Source organism: Colletotrichum chrysophilum (genome assembly GCF_026319265.1).
Source record: "Colletotrichum chrysophilum strain AFK26 chromosome Unknown scaffold_102, whole genome shotgun sequence".
NCBI classification, from domain to species: Eukaryota; Fungi; Ascomycota; class Sordariomycetes; order Glomerellales; family Glomerellaceae; genus Colletotrichum; species Colletotrichum chrysophilum.
This window is the reverse complement of record NW_026517389.1, coordinates 101,713-122,374: the sequence shown is the minus strand read 5'-3', so window position 1 is coordinate 122,374 and position 20,662 is coordinate 101,713. Positions and strand designations below refer to the sequence as shown.

General features: G+C 51.2%; 6 protein-coding genes across 6 annotated transcripts; 4 read left to right on the top strand and 2 right to left on the bottom strand.

Moving 5' to 3' along the window:
* Nucleotides 1-2,177: 2,177 nt before the first annotated feature.
* COL26b_010012 (uncharacterized protein) lies at nt 2,178-2,743 on the top strand (the record flags this gene model as incomplete). The annotated part of the gene is made up of 2 exons (XM_053182724.1): nt 2,178-2,478; nt 2,538-2,743. The coding sequence occupies 2 exons, from the start codon at nt 2,178-2,180 to the stop codon at nt 2,741-2,743; spliced, it is 507 nt and encodes a 168-aa protein (XP_053033358.1).
* A 635-nt stretch (nt 2,744-3,378) lies between these two features.
* COL26b_010011 (uncharacterized protein) lies at nt 3,379-4,566 on the top strand (the record flags this gene model as incomplete). Its single annotated transcript, XM_053182723.1, has 2 exons — nt 3,379-3,657; nt 3,709-4,566. 2 exons carry the CDS (start codon nt 3,379-3,381, stop codon nt 4,564-4,566), a joined length of 1,137 nt encoding a protein of 378 aa, XP_053033357.1.
* Nucleotides 4,567-5,971: 1,405 nt separating this feature from the next.
* On the bottom strand, nt 5,972-7,401 carry COL26b_010010 (uncharacterized protein; the record flags this gene model as incomplete). The annotated part of the gene is given in 2 exon segments (XM_053182722.1): nt 5,972-6,179; nt 6,191-7,401. 2 exon segments carry the CDS (start codon nt 7,399-7,401, stop codon nt 5,972-5,974), a joined length of 1,419 nt encoding a protein of 472 aa, XP_053033356.1.
* A 461-nt stretch (nt 7,402-7,862) lies between these two features.
* On the bottom strand, nt 7,863-9,675 carry COL26b_010009 (uncharacterized protein; the record flags this gene model as incomplete). The annotated part of the gene is made up of 5 exons (XM_053182721.1): nt 7,863-8,247; nt 8,298-8,841; nt 8,900-9,031; nt 9,097-9,341; nt 9,407-9,675. The coding sequence occupies 5 exons, from the start codon at nt 9,673-9,675 to the stop codon at nt 7,863-7,865; spliced, it is 1,575 nt and encodes a 524-aa protein (XP_053033355.1).
* A 2,080-nt stretch (nt 9,676-11,755) lies between these two features.
* Nucleotides 11,756-13,962, top strand: COL26b_010008 (uncharacterized protein; the record flags this gene model as incomplete). Its single annotated transcript, XM_053182720.1, has 5 exons — nt 11,756-12,139; nt 12,210-12,469; nt 12,525-12,673; nt 12,742-13,076; nt 13,135-13,962. 5 exons carry the CDS (start codon nt 11,756-11,758, stop codon nt 13,960-13,962), a joined length of 1,956 nt encoding a protein of 651 aa, XP_053033354.1.
* Nucleotides 13,963-17,634: 3,672 nt separating this feature from the next.
* On the top strand, nt 17,635-19,109 carry COL26b_010007 (uncharacterized protein; the record flags this gene model as incomplete). Its single annotated transcript, XM_053182719.1, has 2 exons — nt 17,635-17,823; nt 17,877-19,109. The coding sequence occupies 2 exons, from the start codon at nt 17,635-17,637 to the stop codon at nt 19,107-19,109; spliced, it is 1,422 nt and encodes a 473-aa protein (XP_053033353.1).
* Nucleotides 19,110-20,662: the final 1,553 nt, after the last annotated feature.

The following is a 20,662-nucleotide window of genomic DNA, read 5'->3' as shown; positions in this document are numbered from 1 at the left end:
GTTTTGCAACACATTTCCAAGAAGAAGCAAGGTTTGAATTGCTTCTTTAGTTGGCTTCGCGAGATAGTCGGTGCATCTGAGAAGGTCGAAGGCGTGTTTTGCTGTAGGTTGTCAGGTCAAGAGCGAAGTGGGACGAAGATTGAGCAATGCAGACATTCAGACACCAAAGAAAATGTACGACTCACTGTGCTGCTGCGACAGTGCCAGCCTTTTATGAAATGAGAGTTCCGAAAACTGAGCACCAGTCGCCAGAATCGCATGGAGCAGGCAGAGCCACCGGGGGTCTTCTGGACATTCCGAGGCCGTAACACGCCCAGACGTGACAAGAGCGCAAGCTCTCGCCTCAATATTATCCAGATCGTACGTGATGACGTGAAACGGATGGGCTCTTTGCCGGAATACCTCAAACAGCCGGACAATCTCCTGGTCACTTGGCAAGGAGCTGAATGATATCGCAGACGATGCTGTGTCGTCGCTGATCCCCAGGAGTGGCAGAATGCCGGTTTCGAAAGCCGACTGACGGGCCGGATCATCTCGTGAGCGAGGAGAACGCTGACGGGCCATGTTCACCACTGAATTGTCGGCTAGAAAAGTGGTATCCCCATTGGTTGTCACCGCAGTCCTGTGGCTCGAGGATTCGCCTGTATTTGGAGAAGCAGCGGCATTGAGGCCTGGGCTGGCGTTTATATGGTCTTGATATGCATCTGAAGTTGAGAACGATGGTACATCGTGCCGATTGCGGTCGGATTCCGGACTGCGAGTCGGCGGATGCGGCGTCCTGGACCTAATGGGGGATCTGGCCCCAAGGGATGTGCGTGGTTCGTAGCTGCACAGATCCGCATGACCTCGTTTTGAACAGGTCAAACATGGACGTCCCTTATCGCACTTGACCTTGCGTTCACGGCATGGTAGGCATGACTTGGGGTTGCCCCGAACACCGTTTTGCATGCGTTGGCGAGATCGCAGGATATCCTTCAAAGTGGTCTCCGAGGCACTCGGAGTGCTCGGAAACTGTTGGACCGAGTCTGCCATACCACCTTCGTCTCAAAACAACTCAATCAGCTCTACGGTCAATGAAGCAGATGTCGGCAAAACCATAGAGAGTTGAGTTCGGTGAGTTGAACAGGCCTACAGCGGCGAAACGGGTGGGGAGAGGCTGCAGAACAGGCTTGATGCTGGGGTTGTTGCGCGAGCAGATATGATATCGGAGGGTTGGAGAATGCAGGTGCGCTTACCCAGAACAATGTGCCAAGCTTGGTTTGAGGTTGTCGGCATGGTCGCGATATTCGGGATGACGTTGATTGAGGTCAAGCTGGGGGCCCACTTAGCGCCGGTTTCGGCATTCGGCTCGGAGAAACATCGTGATGGAGATCAAATTGAAGGGACTTAGATGAGGCTCTCACGTATCAAGCAAGGCAAGGGCACCTAGGTGACCAAGAAAATCGAATTTCCGATAATTTGGGATGAGCTGGCATGCGGCACGAAGGCCGATATTCCGGTGTCTGATGGCGAGTTGTCAGGGGCCCGCTTGCATTAAGACCACATCGCTGCACTGAACCTACATTAAATGCGTCCGACGATATATATATGCAATGTCCACTCGCCTTGCGATATAATGCGATCTAAGTTATAATTCATCTGATAAGCCTCTATAGATTTAATTTGAGTTCTAACATCGAAGAATTTATTGATACACAAAGAGCGTCCCATCGTCTTGGATTTCAGAAACACAGAGAAGCCAAAGGTTTTCTACGCCTGCTGCAAAAAGGAACCAAGGGCAAAAATAGTGCCTCATTTCCCAGACTTAGCGCTTGTTCTTTGTATCTCCTCGAAGCTGTAACGTGAAGCTCCGTTCCATTCTCAGGTGCGCACAGGAACTTGCGAAGGTGCTCTCTTTCCTCGTCAGTTGAGACCCAATACTTGGAATCTCTCCGGGTCACCGTTCGTGAAAGCGAGATTGCCTAGATACCTGAACTCGGATTCAACCCAGATGTTTGCAAAATTTTCTGAGGCAGGAGGTCGTCTTGTCTGAATCCTTCTTCACCTGCACCTCCAGGCTGCCTTTTTTATTCCATCCCCACCCAACCGCCCTCGCCTCGAACTTTCCACAACTCGAAGGATTTTCGCTCCTGACATCGCAACAAATTGTATTGAGAAATACTAAGCCATCGCCGGTCATGGGAGACTACATCAAGAAAGAGGCCAGCGATGCCCATCTACCGACGAACCGGGATTTCATCACCATCTCCCACGATTCCAGAACCCGCGTGATCCCGAAGCCGACCAAATACGCCATGCTGGACAGAGCCATTCGCGATCATTTCTACATCCCCGATGACAAGAGAATCAGAATCCATTTCACTCCTAGCTGGATGGAGAAGGAAGTTGAGCTTGACCTGAACTGCTTCTGCCTAGTCGCCAATCATGACTCTTTTCGTGTCGATGTCGCGCAGACCGTTTTAGTCCGGGTCAAGGATGGTATGTCCTCCGAATCCCACCCACTGTCATTGATTCCATCTAACACACAATCGCTCTAGTCGGAATGGAGCACACCTATCTAATCGACAGCTGGTGCCCGCTGGGAAAGGTACTTGAGAAGTTTCGCCCCCGAAACGTTGCGCTCTTGTACAACGGTGTACTAGTTGAGGATTTTGACACTCCTGAGGCCCTGAAGGCAACTGGTGGAAGCATGCTCATGGAGCTCCTCTTTGTCCCTATGTGGCCTACGATCAAGTGCGATTGAGGACTTTTCGAGCAGCAGCAAGAAGCTGCCATTGAGCTTCTCTCTCAAGATTTCCAAAGTTGCCGATAAGGGAGGGAACATTACTCAACCAGAGGTTCTTTGGGATTGAATGTGTCGTGGATACCGCCGCATGGAAGCATCCAGCAATGGCTCTGGGGAATTGATGAAGGAGACATGCGCCAAGAACATTGTATTTTACTCACAATCCTGACCAAAGAAAGCTTCGCGTAAAGATACCCTCAGTTAGCATTGAGAGCTGGTATCAGGCAGAACCACCTCCCATTTTCTATGGGGTTACTTTTGGATTCCAACCTGAAAATTCCATATCAGTAGAGCAGCCTAGGTAGTCAACGGTGGAATCTAGTAAGAAATAACAAGGAACAAGCCGAATCCAATTGTACCTTTTCATGGACGATCAAAGTCGACGATGGCTATTCTCAGCTGCAGAACGACGACAGCTTGTTGCGGCCCGTCAAATAATGCAGACGGCCCGGCAGCCAGCCCGTTTGATGAATCTCCACCTGCCCCTGTACCTGATTCGATCCCTGTCAGCGTGGCCCGCTGATTCCTTTCCTTTCACACATTCTATGAATCGACAATAACGTTGAGCGCGAGACTGCGCTGAGCTCTTCAGTATGGCATCCGCGGCGCCCCAAGTGGAAAGTTCACCACCGACTAAGGACGCCAAGGCCAAGCAAGACCCTGTGGAGGAGGATGAATACGAGCGCGAGCCCTGCGAAGCCGTTGACGATCTGCGGACAACGTGCATATTCACCGCGCTTTCTGGGCTCTTTCTCTCCGAGAAGTATGCTGACATGATCATCACCTGCAATGGCAGCACTTTCAAGGCCCATCGGGCTATTGCATGCCCTCAGTCGTCCTTCTTCGACAAGGCATTCTCCGCCTCATTCAAGGTAGCCACTCAACTCACTCTTTTAGGAATAGGAGCTGACAAAAAAGAATAGGAAGCCGCCTCAGGAACCATCGACTTACCAGACGATGAGCCCTCTATCTTCCGGCGCTTGCTTCAGTTTCTCTACACGGGAAACTACGACGATGGAGTCATGCCGATGCTCGGAAAGCCGGCTGCGATTTCGCTGTTGCAGCCTGACGAGGTTGCCCATGAACTCGACGCACCGATTGGTGTAGAAGATCCCCGCAGGGGGAGAAAGGTCCCAAGAAGGACATCCACCAGCTCCAGACATCCTAGCCACTCGGCTGAGAACCTGGATGGCAGCGGCGACGATACGACTAGCGTCACCGACGATGAGAGCTTCTCCGGCTCCTCGGGGTTCGACCCTGGCTACATAAGGAGACAGCCATCGGGCATCGAGCCGGAAGAGGAATACAATGAATTCTCCGGCGAGAACGTGGCCGATGAGCTCGCGGACGACGCAGACGACACCATCAACAAAAAGCTATCGCAACCCGAAGGAGCGGGCGACGACGTAGTGACCCTAGTAAAGAAGGAGCTTTACGGCGCTCGAGATGACTTGTTCCTGCACCTGCGTCTATACGTCATGGCCGACAAGTACGACGTGCCAGCCCTCAAGCTCCTGGCTCGAGAGCGCTTCTATCGATCGGCGGAACTGAGTTGGGAGGTCGCAGACGAGTTTCCTGCTGTCGTTGATGAGTTGTACAGCGACACCATTGAGACGCATTCTGCGATGCGAGATATTGTATGCCGGTTAGTTGGAAATCAAGTGGGGAATGTGCGAACGAGGGAGAGGATGGAGTGGGTTATGAAGAAACATGGCGAGTTCGCCGTGGGAGTTATGAATTATTACATCTTGTCGAAGGATGGAGAGTTTGCCTGGTCATGATGGGGCCTTGTCGATGGCACAAAAGAATTATTCCCCAGGCACTTTTTCAAGGATAATGTCCAAGGTTTAGTCAGCCAGGAAGAATCCCTTGCGACGTCGATTACTGACCTTTGAAAGCAGAAGTATTAGGATGGATATCTGAAGAAATATAGCTCGCAGAATCATATCAAAGGGTTTTGATTGCAGAATGTGACAGATATCACTTACCCTATCCGCATCTATTGATAAACACTTCCAATTGAATAGGTTCAAATGAGACAACTAAAGAAGAGGGAAGCATCATAAGATGACGAAGATGCTATCCATTCACTTAGAACAACTTGTGAGATGCTCTCCAACTAAGTTGATGTCGCTGGTGCTGTCTTTATTGGAAACACATTTTCCTTTTAAGAGCTACGAAATAATTGCATTAGGACTTCTCATGGAGCAAAGGGTCTCAACATACAGCACTTGACTCGCATGCGAACAGAATATCTTGGTGGCAAGTTTGTGACTGCTGATTGAAGCTATGAGCCCCTTACATTGTGAGGTTGTAATTTGTGTCTTTCCTCTTAAGCTCAATCATGCCACAAGGCAACCCCAACGACTCGACCGTATCAAAACTTCGGATTGTTTTGTCGTCATGCGTGAGAATAAACGTACCAGGCTTGTTGCAATTTCGCATATTTCCATACCGATGAAGAAGCCCACCAAATGGTTCCCAACTGTCAATCACAAACTTGTCACCTACAAATGAGAAGTGAGAAATATTGTCATCGGATAGCAGAAGCCACTTACCTCGGGCGTCCAATATGTGAATGAGAACTGTTTCTGGGAATCGAACCCAAATCATATGGCCTTCACTCAACACTTCAAAGGAGTTCTTCACAAGCTCCACCTCCGTATCTTTCCATCTGATGTACAGACGAAATATGTGTGAATCTTCTATATCAAGCAGTCTGCAAACGGTTTGCTGAAGGTCGTGCCAGGTGTCCGGCCTCTGAATGAGGACCTTTCGCTGACCAAAGCAGATGGCCACGAAGCAGTGAGAGACGTTTGTAGACGGAGTGAACGGCTGGACAATGAGCGTCGGTGAGCTGGAACGGGAAGTCGTTGGTGCTCCCATCATGCCAGAATTCTGCGGTTTTATTGTACAAGAGTAACCAATTTTAGCACAGGTTAGCACTGAGGAAGAGGGTTTTGCTGCCCAGGGGTCGAGGGAGCATTATATAACCATACTCATCTCTTAGAGCTAGGCACTGGAACAAATTGGCGGAGCAGGAAATGCCGTTCTTTTAGGTTCTCCTCTCGAGTTTGGCTATGAACCTTCACAGGGTGTTACTAAGCGACTGAGTCTCGGGTATTGGCTGAGGGGAATCTTATTATCAACTTCAAATGTAATTGGGTCACATGGTGATAAGAGACCTCAGATGAAGGTCAAGTTCCGCACATGCTCATTTACATACATCGGTACAAAGTCGGCAGTCATGTACCAACCGGGCTTCTTCATGCTGTCACTGACTCTCAATCCGTTGATGACAAGGTTCTCGAACCTTACGAACTCAACGCTACGAGTCTCATTAAAACCAGTCATTATAGCCATGTTTGCGTTTTCTCCAGTGTACACCAGATCCCTGATAGTAACATTGGAGATGCCGCGGCAGGTGATGTATTGTACTTCTGGTTGTACATCACCATCATGGTGATGACCTGGCCCATTCTGAAATTCTCAACACGAACATTTTCAATCAGAATGTTTTTAACGAGGTTGCTGTCCCCTGGGTTGATTGCGATGGCGCCCTGGTATCCCATCTGAAATTCGCGGTGGTCCATGATGTCGATGTTACGGATTGTGATGTCTGACATGGTCTCGGGGTTGATAGAGTTACCATGGGTGCCAATGTTGATAGGATGTGCCACATCTGCCCACAAAGCTGCGTTCTGGATGGTGATATTGGCGCTGTCGCCGTACCAGTCATTGCGATGATTGTACAGCGCGACACAGTCATCCGAATTTCTCATAAAGACTCCGTCGATAAGGATGTTCTTGCTACTGTATAGATCAATGCCATCGCCCCACTGAGTTGCACTGAAGGAGCGAAGTTTGCGAATGGTCACGTCTTCTGCTTCAGCAGCGTTGAAAGTGTAGTGAGTCGGATTGAGGACGGTGATGGACTCGATGGTGATGTTCTTCGACCACTGTGCTGATATGGCTCCCACGGGTGTGCGGTAGAGTATACCGTGGCCGCGGATGGATGCTGAAGTGGCGTTATCAAGAGAAACAGCGGCATTCAGAACTGCCCCTGCAGCTAGGTAAAGGGTTTGGCCGGAGGTGATATTGAGAGTCGAGTTCAGCGTGTGATAACCAGGGCCGTAGTAGATGATGCTTCGATCATCTTTGGACGGGAGGCCTTTGGGAATATGGTTGGTGATTATGTGCAGAACATCAAAGACTGAGTTGGTGGTTTGAATTAGGATATCCGTAGGCTTGGTCAGATTGAAGCTCAGGGAGTTTCCTTGACTGTTCGGAGTGATATCATAGGAGTCTGGCCGAATGCGAGGAATCGTGATGTCTCCAGAATTGTAAGTGACTGAGATTTCCACGTCGTTATCAAAATCGAACATGGCCAGTGAGCTGGGGTGGACCATCGCAGATCCGGTCGTGATGTTGATCTCATGGAGGTTCACGAGATATGTAGATACCGGTTGCCACTCTCCATCTGGCTTGCGTACGTTGATTGTGTAAGAAGTTGACTGTTTGACCTCATCGGGTATGGGGTAAGTCTGCAAGCTGGATGCACCACTTATGACACCGGCCAAAGCCAGTATCGTGAGACCAAAACGATGAGGCGGCATCGTGGCTGTGGGGTCTGACTAGCCAAGCTGTCGATTTCAGTCAGGATTGCCAGTTCTTTTGTACTTTGCTTTCAGCCCTACAATAATCGCCCCAGCACAATCGCGTACACGGACTTGAGCAATGCGGCGACCGGTCAACGGTGCCCCAGGATTTACCCCGCATATTTCGGGCGTTGCCCGCGACCTGGCCCGGTGTCCTCGGAAACGGCCCGGGACTCTGGCCGCTGGTAGATCACTGCCTCTTTCTGGGATAATATCGCGGAACGTCAAGAATGCGACTGCTTTAAAAACTCATAAGATAGGTCATCACAGATGACTCAAGTCGTAGCTATGCAATGCAATGTAGCTGAGCATCTCAAGCCAGAATACTCTGCCCCTATTAGAGCCTGCCTACAGCGCGTTCCAATATTATGCCTCTATTACTCGCCACATAACAGCATCAGAGGTGGTTGGAGCCATGCTCAGTAGACGTAGATGAAGTTGGGGTTCTCCTTGTCCGTCAAATCCGTGAAAGCGGTAGCGTTGAGCTCGTCCGCAACGTAATTGCCGCTGGCGCGTAACTCTTCGCGCTGCTTCTCCTTGCGCTTGTTCTCCCAGATGAAGGCATACCGGAACACGAAGAAAAGTGCAAGCTCAATGCAGTTAGCCACCAGCAATGAGCCGATGCCCAGGTGATATGAGGGAGCCTGGTCGGTCTTGTAGAAGAAGGGGCTGGCGATGTTTCCAATGCAAGCGCCGAACCAAATCATACCAGAAACGATCATCTTCTTAGATTGACCACCGGTGTTTGAGGTGATGAGCGAGAGGGAGATGACAAAAGAGGCTTGGTACGAGCCAGTCAGGTAGCTAGAGAGAAGTCAGAGAGATGTGCAACTCCAGCCGAAAGCGAGACTCACAAGCAAATCAAGCGTCCGACGTAAGCGTTCGCCGGGGCCAAGAGGAAGCCCAGCGCACCACCAATTGTCGGCAGCATGAACATTGCGCAAACAAGTGTGCGGCTGTTGGCAGGCATATACTTGTTTGCCAAGGCACCAAGCCCGATCCAGATCACCACCAGAGCGCCCTGCGGGATGCCAAGCAGCGCCGTCTCAAGCGTCCCGAAGCCAAGACCCTTGATGACCAGGGTTGAAAAGTTGGAGATGCCGCCGTTGGGGACGTTCGAGACGAATCCGAGCAGGGTGAAGAGCCATGTCTTGTAGTCGAGGTATGCCTCCTTAATCTGGCCCCAGTTGATCTTACGCTGTTCGATGCCGGTCTGGTTGCGGCGCATGCGGGCGATCATGATCAGCTTCTCTTCATGGGTGAAGCCCCAGATTGTACGAGGCGAGTTCGGAAGGCAGAGGGCAAGGATGATGGCCCAGAAAGCGCAGAAAGCTCCGACGACAAGGAATTCGTAGCGCCACGACTCGAGGGCACCTTTGATGTGACCGATTCCGTAGCCTGTGTTAATAGACATTAGCCAGCGGTCAACACTTGAAGAGGAGAGGCAACAACGCACCAATAAGACCACCTCCAGCAACGCCGATGCCATTCCAGGCATACCAGGCCGAAATACGCGAGGGCTGCTCAGCACGAGTGTAGTACATGCTGGTGATAAGCATGAAAGCGGGGTCGGCGATGGCTTCGAAAGCTATTCTCATAATTAGCATCACATTACAACACTCGAACAATTTGAAGCAGTTGCTATGGACCTACCTCCAGACAGCACTCGAAGAGAGAGAAGACCAGCAAAGTTTTTCGCAGCAGCTTGCGCCATGAGTAGAGCGCCCCACATGAAGATGTTGAAGGACAAGTACCATGCGGGCGGGCTGCGCTGCATGATGAGATTGGAGGGGATGGCCCAGATGAGCCAGCCGAAGTAGAAGCTGCTCGAGAGCCATGAGTACTCCTCGCCCTTGAGGTTGAGGCCGTCCTTCAAACCAAAAATAGCAGCATATGATCTGAAAGATGAAAAGTAAGCAACGGTTTTCCAGGAAATCATGGGTTATCCATCTGGTCAACAAACAATGTGGTCTTATCGACATAGTAGAAGAAGTAGCAAATGCCGAGCAAGGGAAGAATCCGCATGTCAAGCTTCCGGAGAAGTCTCTTCTCGTCGGCTTGGTCGATCGATTCATCGTTGGGGTACCGTGCGAGAGCTTCGAGGTAGATCTCGGGATGCTGTTGGTGAATATCCTCGCCTTCGACATGAGGCTTGTGAAAGTCCTGCTCGACGTGTTCGACGTCGCTCTGGCGGGACTTTGCGTTGGCCACGGTCGGAGTGTTGTCGGCCATGTTGGAATCGACGAGGTCGAGATGTCGCTATGTCGAGACAGGCGGTTGCCGTGATGGTCTTTCAACGTGGGATATCCCTCTTCAAATACTTGACATGTCGGCAGTGAGCGCTTGGAATATCCCTAGCAACATTACTGATACCGACAGCTCGGTTTTCGGTCAACTCCCACCGGCGATCGTTGTGGCGCGCTCAAACTAAGCCTGCTAGGCAAGCCTTCGCGCCAACCTCCCTCACTTTCTACATGGGCCCAGTCAAAAGCTGGTGTGGGTGACGGTTTCCTGAGTCGTGTGCGGGATGCGGGGTATGTACGGATTTGGTAGGCTGTAGTTATTGGTACTATCAGGGGGCATCAACAGCCTAACAGAGCTTTGCAGCGGGTATCATCCGCCGAGACCAAATATCAAGTTTTCGAGGGGTTCCCCAATCAGTGATCACTTCTTGATGCCATTGAGATATTCTACATTGTGTATGCTGTTCTTGCATCCAAAGGAGCTCATCTACATGAACGTAAATTCATCTCAAGGTTAGCTTTGCTTCTTGTCCCGATAGCCAGAGCTCGGATGACGCCCACTCGAGTATCGCGGGGTTCCGACCGCAAAGTCACTTCTCCGGGTTATTGCCCGTGGGGAACGCTCGTGGAGCGAGCTGGGGATGTGGGCATGAACCCACACTATTGCGGGGAGGCCACGAGTTGAAGGAGCATAATGATACCAGAACATGAACTCTGACTGGTGGATTTTGATTCTCCGTTGTCCTTCCGTTGACGGGTCCATGAACTGAGGCTCAAGACCGGCGCCGAGCTTGGCGTTTGGCGTTTGCGCCCTGCCAGGTTTGTTGAATCCATTGAGCCGGGTCCGCCATCGCACATCAATTGAAGCTATTTTCGCCTAGGAAGCGAAGTGCCGATGCCGCATGGCAAATCCCGTGAGCTTGATCATTAGGGCCCAGCCTTCACTCCTGAGTGCTATTAAGTGTGGCTGTTGGGGGTGAGCCCAAGCTCTATCACAAAATATGATCCCCCGATTCTACGAACAATCACAGACGGGTGTGTCTTCAACATGATCTCGCCAAATACCCGTTGTTAGGGCCGCTGAAGTGAGCGTCTCATTTCGAACGAGACTACCGGACTGGAAAGCTGTTGAGACAGCCGCCGCGCCCTCTTTGCTGCTGGCGCCCCCCTTTCATCTCATAGTTTTTTTACCCTCCCCATGCTCAGTCAACTAACCTCCGAAGAGTATTTCAAAGTTTGAAACTATACGCATCGATACGTTCATATTATTAATTGTGCATAGAAAACGGCTTCCCGCTCTTCCACTTCGGCGCTGTGCCCTTGCGCGTCTAGAGCTCGCTCCGGATAAGAGACTATGTCAGACCAAAAGTGGGTCCCACAATTGCGGAGCTATTGTGGCGCCTTATATCTGACACACCCCCTCAGGTTGAGGGCTGTTTTTCCCTGTTAAGCACTCAAGCTGGATGGCATCGAAGTAGGTAAGCGCTTCTACAACTGTTCTCTGCTTGCTTTTCTTGCTCTTTCTGCGGGACTCGAACTTGAGGGCTCTAGGTCCTTGTTGTGGCGCACGACTGTACACGTTAACCGTAGAGACTCTGGGCTCATAACTGTCAGACCAAAAGTGGGACCCACAATTGCGGAGCTATTGTGGCGCCTTATATCTGACATTCATGTTGGCGCCGGGGACGCGACTCAGGTACCAGGTAGAATCAGCAGTTCGGAAGCGGGTTCTGGTCCGCGACCCTTGCACGCTAATGGAAGATACCCTGAAAGAGAGAACTTGCAAGGGGTCCAAAGAGGGGCTCTTCAACGGCAACGCACTTCAGGATGGCAGAAGGATTCTTGTCCCCGCTTGCCGTTGCGCTTGCCGATTGCAACGGTCAGATTCCGTCGCAGATACTACTTTATGTTCAATTCCCTCATTACGGGCGGCTGATGACCCAAGATTCACCTGCTGTATGCAACATTAACTTCTCTTCACTCCCTACTGACACGCAATTATGACTGCAGGTAGGTGATTTCGACCTCCAATGCCGGCAGCGTTACTGACGCAAGGATGAACCAAAGCCATGGAACCGGTCAAGGCTCCCATCGAATACCCCCCGCTCGGGGATCTGCGGAAGATGATGGCCCAAAATCCTGTCCCTATGATCGCCCCCAGAACCGTGCAAGAGGGTTCCATGGGTGGCGACGAACCGACAAAACAAGCCCAGTTCACGTTGAATGCATTCAATGCTGCTTTGGAAATCCGCGATGCCGCTCGTCTTACGGAATGCTTCTTTCCTGACCAGGCCTTTTGGAAGGACCAGCTTGCTCTAACATACCATCTACGGAGCTTCTCCACCCCATCTGGCGTTGCTGCCGGACTTTTGGAGACTACGCAACTGAGGGGCGTCGTTGGCGGTCTCAGTATCAGTGGCTCAGCTCAGTTCATCCCGGCTACCCCAGTACTGGTAGGTAGCAAATACGACATCGGACGATTGATCAAATCGGCAAGTAATAGAAGAGCTGATCTTAGTCCAGCAATTCATCGATTGTGCGGCGACCTTCAGAACCGCCTCACCAGCCGCCACCTGCAGCAGCAGACTCATCCTTCTTCCCGTCAAGCGCCAGTCCGATGTTTCAAAGAAGAATATCGAGTGGAAGATTTGGATCTTAAGTACCAAGCTAGAGAATCTTAAAATTCATCCCGAAGATGAAAGTCTTCTCAAGGCACCCAAGAGACAGTTAGTGGAAATGGATACCATCGAGTCTGAGGTTTTCATCATTGGCGGAGGCAATGCGTAGGTCACCCACACATGTTTGTGCAGAGATCCAAGCTAATCTTGATCACTGCAGCGCGTGTGCCCTTGCCGCTCGTCTCAAAGCTTTTGGTGTCGACAGCGTGATGGCCGAGAGGAACGCCAGAGTGGGTGACAACTGGGCTCTCCGATACGATTATCTGAAGTTCCATGTGCCGACCGCTTTCTGCCAGCTGCCTTACTTGGGTAAGTCAGCATACATATAGCGTCCATCATATTCCAGAGAGCTTGCTAATCTTGTCATTCTTATGAAGACTACCCCGAGGAGCTGTGTGGGGATCACTTGCTCACCAAAGACGAGTTGGCTGAGCAGGCTCGACGATATGTGGAAGCCCTCAACCTCAACATCATCACCTCGGCCAAGATCAAGGCGACCTCGTATGATCAATCGACAAAGCTGTGGACTGTCAAGTTCCAGACTCCTGATGGAGAGCGTACTGCCATCTCTAAGCACCTCGTACAAGCAACCGGGGTTTCATCCCAGAAGCCGTACACTCCGAAGATTGCAAACGAGCATCTTTACAAGGGCGTCAGACTTCATTCGGCGGATTACAAGAACGCCACTATTTTGAAGGAAAAGGGTGTGAAGGTGAGATCTTCTCCCTTTGAGGCCAGTACTTTCTGGTTACTGACGCGCGAGCCCCTAGTCCGCGATCATCGTCGGCTCTGCAAACACAGGATTCGACGTGCTGCAAGATTGTCACGATACTGGTCTGAAGATTACCATGGTTGTCCGCTCACCGACCTATATTGTGCCAGTTGAATATGTTTGCAATCCCCGCAGTCTTGGAGCGTACAACTTTGGTGTCGAGGCCGGCGACAGGATGTTCTTGACACTGCCCGCATGCATCGACGGTCAACTCGGCCGCGGTCTCTTCGCTCAGTTTGCGCTACAAGAGCCGGATCATTACGCGTCTCTCGCCGCTGCAGGCTTCCCTGTTCTCGACAGTCGCGACCCCGATTGTGCATTGATGCACAACCTCCTCGAGCGTGCCGGTGGGCACTATGTCGATGTCGGTGCTACAAGCCTGATTGCTGAGGGGAAGGCCGGCCTCAAAGCGGGAGCCGAGCCGGTGGCGTACACCGAGACGGGTCTCCGCTTCTCGGACGGCAGCATCGTTGACGCGGATGCCATTCTGTGGTGCACCGGCTTTGCCGACAAGGACGCCAGGAAGACCGCTGCCGAGGTCCTTGGCGGTGGAAACACGGATGGCAAGGTCAACGGAGATAAGAACGTTCTCGGCCCAGAGGACATCGCGGCCCGTCTCGATGCTACCTGGAACCTTGATGAGGAGGGCGAGATCCGTGGAATGTGGAAGCGCCATCTAAACATGGAGAACTACTGGATCATGGGTGGATACACGCAGCAGCATCGATGGCATTCACGGACCCTTGCGCTGCAGATCAAGGCAGCCCTTGAGGGCGTACTCCCCCCGGCCTATCGCGATACCCCGACTCTGAAGGTGCCTCAATAGAGTAAATAATCATCATCCTAGGCCAATTAATAATCAACTTGATCACTATTGCACTGATCATTCGTTTTTCGGGGCGGCCAAGTCGGTTGGTTCCAGTCAGGCACGCGGTATTCACACAAGCATCTCAGGGGCTCCTCAGTTCATGGTGTGTGTTGGTGGGGGCGGCAGCACACGTTTCTTTGGCAAAGGGGGGCATGATTCCATGCGCAGTTTCTTCAAGTACGTATCTGGAATAGACTATTACACCTTGCTTTTTCGGGGCGATGGAAGGAATCAATTAATATTGTCGCAAGATTAACCCCTGATTCCGGCCCCCGCCCCCTGGCTTGCCAAATATTTTGCGGAGCTATGCGTCCGGGCTGACCTCCCACCATCCCATGTTCCTTGGAGACGCCTCTTTATCAGTGAACAAGAGATGTTAGGTAAGCGAAGATTGTAGAAGTCAGCATTTGGTACTTGTTGCTAGATTTCGGTTGCACAATGCGTTCTTCTCTGAGTCATCGGCAGTTTTGCCAGCAAGACCAGACTGATCTGCATTAATGTTTGGCCGCTGGAGAGCCATTCCGTCCGGTCTGAGCCAGGCATTGCTGTTCCAGCCATTCAAAATATTCGACTCAATTGCAGCTCACGTCAATAATGATGTCATTTGTTGCTGTAATGTACAGTAAAGTTTCTCGTACACACAATTCCCTGCGCCGGCTCCGTCTTCTGCAAAATCAACTCTTCACTGTTTGTGTCTGAGGCTGCGCCTGAGGGACACACAGAGCCTATTGTATCCCCAAAGTTCCTCATAGAACGCCCTGCATGGATCTCAGTTGTGGTCGGCGACATCTGTTGCTCTCTGATATGCATTGCATCCCTCTTTTGCAGCTCGTATTCGTCCTGCAGGTTTCCTTCGTGAATCATAGTTCGCCTTTTGCTGTGGACTTGGGCTTTACTCCCACCCGTCCCGGCGCCAAGTGGTGTTCGGCCGCTGTGATTGTATCTCTCGTAGCTGGGATAGTAGCCAGCAGAGCTGTTGATCTTCAAGTAGCGACCGACGAGGGGCTTGAGGAAGGATGCGCATGCTGCTATGATACCGATGTTGAGCTGGAGGCTGTACAGGTACTTCGGGTTAGCCGCAGAGAACTTGAGACTCGATATTCCATTGCTCAGCGACCTACTTTTGCCAAAAATGAACCCAATAGTCAAAAATAGCGTCAGGGGCACCGCCGGTTGTAAGCATAAACACGGCTTTGAGGATTCCCATCAATACAGCGCTTCCCATTGATGAACGTCAGCACAGACAGGATTTTGTGATTGAAGGCACTTACAAATATCCCAAGTTGAGGATTGCTATCACATAGATTCTGACTCGAAGTTTCATCTTCAGGCTCCAGATGATCGGAATGGGCAGAGCTCCCAAGCAGACGTCGGTGAAAATATTGCACGCTGAGAATAAGCAGGTTAGGTTTTGTTCAATACCCTGCTAGTGTAAGAGTTTTAACTGACATATGTTCCAGTATGTGAGGTTGAGGAAGACATTGAAGTCGTGGCACCTTGGATCAAACGGATTCATCCATTGGAACTCCCACCATCCAGAGTAAGGGGTGCAGTAAACAAACAGCCAGACTATAGCTTGGATTGAATACGCAACAACGAAGCCTGTCGAAAGAAGCAAAAGTCTGTCAGCTGTCTTTCAAGCGACCAATGTTGGCTTAGACAACATACCCATCACGGTGTACAACGACCACCGGTACCAGTTGAGGTCCCTCTTTAGTCGGAGCAAGGTGTATGCCATGGAAATTCTCAACAATCCCATGGCCACTCCATCCGAAATCACTGTCTTCCAGAAGGTGATTTGCTCGAATTTTATCCGCTCGTCAACAGCTATCGTTGTCGCATGACGGCCGAGGCCGTGTGGTATCTGGAGGACTAGGCAAATCCACGATGCCAGTGCTAGAAGCTTGGTCCAAAACTAGTCAGCTAGGGTGTCTCAGAAGTACTTGTGCAAATCTTCCAGGATAAGCATACAGCAGCGACGACAATGAGAGCATCATCCAAACCGAAGGCTCTGAGAACGACAACTCTAGCGTAGATACGCAAAGAGACGAAAGTGAATGCTAGAAAGTGAAAGGCACCGACAACGCCGACGATTCTGGCCGCATTGCTCTCATTCGCGTACTCGAGGGACTGGCCGTCCATTGTAGGCATTGATCGGCGAGGGGGAAGGGTTGAAAGTGATGGCCGTGCTTTCGATGAACATGTCCCAAAATCATGACTATCCTGCTCACAGTGGGTCTTCGACAGTTTAAAAGACAAGGGCAACTTTCTCCTCCCTTTGCACACGCCAACTCTTTTGATCGCAAGACCATCCCGATGAAGAACCAAGAGACTTGATCCGGAAGTTGGTTCTTTGCGGACTCGAAACCGTCTCGGTCACCACCCACTTACCAGGGTCGAGCGAAGAACAAGCTCTTGTCCTGCCGAAGGATCCAATCAGGATTACAGGTGTTCATTTGGAGCCTGGAAAGGGGCTCCACTGTATGCAGTGTGGTGAGTGAAGAACGCCACCGACCTGCAGATGTGTATCGGACTTGCCCTCACAGATTGCATGATACATCATGAGTTTGACCATGGCATGGAAAGACCTCTCTCGCAGGAGATGAGGACTACGTAAGTGACAAGCCGCAAGGGCGGAAATACCTGGGCGCCACACGTGTTTATCCCTCATTTCAGGCGATTCGACGGGGGATATTTCCCAGATTGGCCTGTCCAGATTCATTGATCTGATTTCGCCACAGGGGGTTGGCACGAAGAAGAAAAAGGAGGATTACCACGTGGTAACCGTCGGTGAACAAGAGCATCGAATCCTTCATGCACACGGTTCGCGTCAGGAGCAATAATCCGTTTGTCACAGCAATTCAGAATCTGTCTCTTTTACCTGGAAGCTTTAGGGACGACTTCTCGTGAATGTTGCGGATGTCTTCTTAGCCTGTGGCAGCCTTCAAATGATCAGTCATACCTCTTGCAATATGTTCCTGGTGAGAACCCCAGGCTGTTGGGGGCGGTTTTCGCAGCTCAAAACTTAAAGAGCGAGACTTCTTGGTCCGTTCCGGAACCGCTACCGGATATCCCGGGCAGAACCACGGAGATCGGAAGACAGACGTTGCCACCGGGGAGGTTGACCAATGTGGCATCTTGACCCCTGCATTCAATCCCAACACAGCCCCATAGAAGGATGCGATTGAATGCGACCATGCGTGCAACTGTAGTAGTGGTTCGATCGTTGGAGATTCTTCCTGTTGGTCACCGTCGTCCGACACCAACGTGTGATGTGTGCGGTTCCTCAATCGCAATTTCCGGCCTGCAGCGGCGATGGTCCCAAAGGGCAGGATCCAAGAGGCACAGCAGCGGCCAAGACTCTCCGGCGTGGGATCCGAACTGAAAATTGTTCGCTGCTACTTGGAATAGTGTACCGCGGTAAATGAATTCCACGCCATTGTTCATATCGGCATGCTGCCGGCATGTGTGGGATAGCGAAAGAGGCGAATTGGTGGTGTAAGTCGACTACCGGCTTGATCTTTAAAATCTCCGTGGTCCTCAAAAGAGTCACACTGCAGCAGTCACAGGCACATTCAGCAACGTGCAGTACGAGCGTGGCGTTTCTTGTTCGACATGCATGCCAACAAGATGCGTTCAGGTTTGCCCCTCGTGGCCACACTCCTCCTTCGGGGAACTCTTGGTGCACCAGCATGCAGTACCCAGACCATCTCTCGAGACGTTGTTATCGTTGGCGGTGGTGCAGCTGGTGCTCATGCTGCCGTGTGGCTGCGCGATCATAACAAGACCGTGGTCGTTGTCGAGAAAGCCTCCCAGCTTGTGAGTTTCTCGGATCTCTCTGCTATTGTTCGCGTTTTGACATTCGTAAACAGGGCGGTCACACAGCTTCTTACTATGACCCAGTCTCAAACAAGTCGATCAACGTTGGAGTGCAGGCTTGGATGGAGTACAAGGACACCTTCGACTTCGTTCACCGCATGAACGTATCAACAAGCGGGTCGATGCAGTTTACGACACTCGACTACCAGTACGTCGACTTCAGGACGGGCGAGCCGACAGACTTTGCTGCACCTGCATCCGACGACATGTATCCCGCCTTACAGAGATATCTCGATGTCATTCTTCAGTATGAGGACATGGTTCTGCCCGGCTTCGACAACTTCCCTGAGCCAGACGCTATTCCTGAGGACTTGCTGATGCCTTTCGTCGACTTCGTCGAGAAGTACAACCTCGAGGCTGCCGTTCCGCAGATCTGGGACTCCACTGCCCAGGGCATCGGCAACACCATGGATGTGCCCACCTTGTTTGTTGTGCAAGCTTCTGGCATTCCTATGGTTCGCGCTCTGTTGGGAACCGGTGCCGCCGCTGTTCCGGCCTCGGGACGTTTGTACGATCTGTACGAGGCCATCGAAGAGTTCTTGGGCGACGACGTATTGTACTCAAGTACGGTCTCCTCATCAAGTCGAGCAGAGGACGGCGTGTCCTTGGAGATTACTGGGGCGGAAGGCAAGTCGACTTGCATAGAAGCCAAACGCCTTCTCGTCGCCTTTGAGCCTACAGCAGAGAGCATGGCACCTTTCAATCTCGACGAGACTGAATCCGAGGTCTTCGACAAGTTCGGCTTCGCCACAGTCTATGCAGGCATCCTTCAGCACCCCTCACTACAACTCAGCACGGCCTACTCAAACAGGTTGCCTAAGACCGGCTCCAGCAACAACACAGTCTTCCCGACTCCCTCTCAGGTCGGCCGCATTGACTACCTCGGCGGAACCCAGAATCTCTTCCAGTTTACGGCAGTTGGCACTGAGAGTGATACCTCCGAGAGCATGAAGACCCTTATTGGTCAGTCCATTGATACGATGATCGAGGCCGGCACTATTCCCGCTTCGAACGGCTCGCTCAGCTTCGCTGCATTCGCAAACCACGGCAAGATGCACCCGCGCGTGACGGCTGATGACCTCCGTGCCGGTTTCATCCAGAAGCAGGTCGGCCTTCAGGGTCACCTCTCTACTTGGTATACGGGAGCTGCCTTTTCCGCAGGCTTTTCGACTGTTGTGTGGGAGTATAACAACGTCCTCTTGCCCAGCTTGGTAGCAAGCCTCTAATCATTCCGAGAGGTAATGGTATCGGCAAGGAAACTTTTCCCCTGCCATGTGTCTTGGAGACTGGCTTTAAATTTCAAGAGTTGTCCGTTTCATGTACATATTTCAAACATTAAGACTTAATTTGATCACGGTGCTCAATTCCGTGAACCATTATAGTCGGAGGAATAACCACATCGATGCACTTAACGATAAATGCGCACTGAGTGGCCGTCAAAAGTGGCGGGGCACTCCAATCGCGATCGCGGTTGGGTACGTCGCAGATCTGCCAACTTGTCAGGTGGAAAACATGTGGAAAGATCAGTCTTTGTGCCGCGGTGTCTGAAGATCTGTCAACCTTGTCATCCACACCCAGCCAGGCCCATACTCCGGTCTCTCGCGAGGCTCTTTCCTGAAAGCGAGAAAAATGGTACTAGACGTAGCATTCATATCTCATCGGTGAAGTCCCCACAACATGCATTCCGATGCCCCTACATGCACAGGCGGCCGCGCGCCGTTGCGCTGCAGAAATCAGGACATGTGGAAAAGAGACTCCGCAGTGGAAACTGCCGCAACTTTCCACTTGGAGAGGCATTTGCCGCGTTCCCCGGTGTCCGATCCTCTTTTTCTATCCTAAATAGGAGGTGACTCCGATCTAACCTTGTTGCATTCGTGTTGGTGGTCTCGATTTCCATCAAACCCCACTAATGCGAACCAACGGTTCACAGGGATGATATGACCTGGCCGTGTTGGCGCAGGGGTTTTCGGGAACAACAACGGAGGTCTTTCGGGTCAGATTTACTCTGCAGGCGAATGTTCATTGAATTATTAAGAAATCAGTGGGCTAGATCTATCACATGGGGATCAAGTGATGAAATAAACATATCAGTAAGCTTGACGAGAAGACTAGACACGGAGTGGAATAGTGCGATCAGATATAAACTGTTTGAGGACTGACCCTCAAATGGTGTACAATATTGATGCAGACTAGGTTTTCGTTGATGCCTCCTCTGCCTTCTCGTAATATGAAAGCAGTCACATTGTCAAAGACGTTTGATTTTTGAAAGTATTTGACGATGTGATTGGAAAACTAACACAAAGAAATGGTTCAACATTAAGATTGGTTCCAGCTAAGCCGGCTGGGTCTTCCAGATGATGAAAGAAAGAGTCAATTCTTTGTGTGTTGAATTTCGATCTTAAACTCTTCCACAAACATTTAGCTGCCGCCACGTAGTAGCTATGACCAACTCGATTCTTAAGGACCTTGCATCATTTACCCAGCCACGTTGGCTCGGCTGCATACTCCGGTCTACAAGCGCCCAAGTCACAATCTCAGAACTCACATCAACTCAAAACAATCGGCGTCGATGCGGGGTTCTCATAGTGCCCAGCCGCGTCATCCCACCCGGGGCCCGGGTCCGCTCTTCCTGCAGTTTGGCGACGATCTAATGTGGGAGCTGCTGTAGTCTTGAGAAAATCGCCGAATGTCATGCAGTGTTTCACTTATATTTAACACTTTCGGTTCTCTGCCTGTACCCGTCGACCACAGACAGTCACCTTTTAATCACGCGACACAT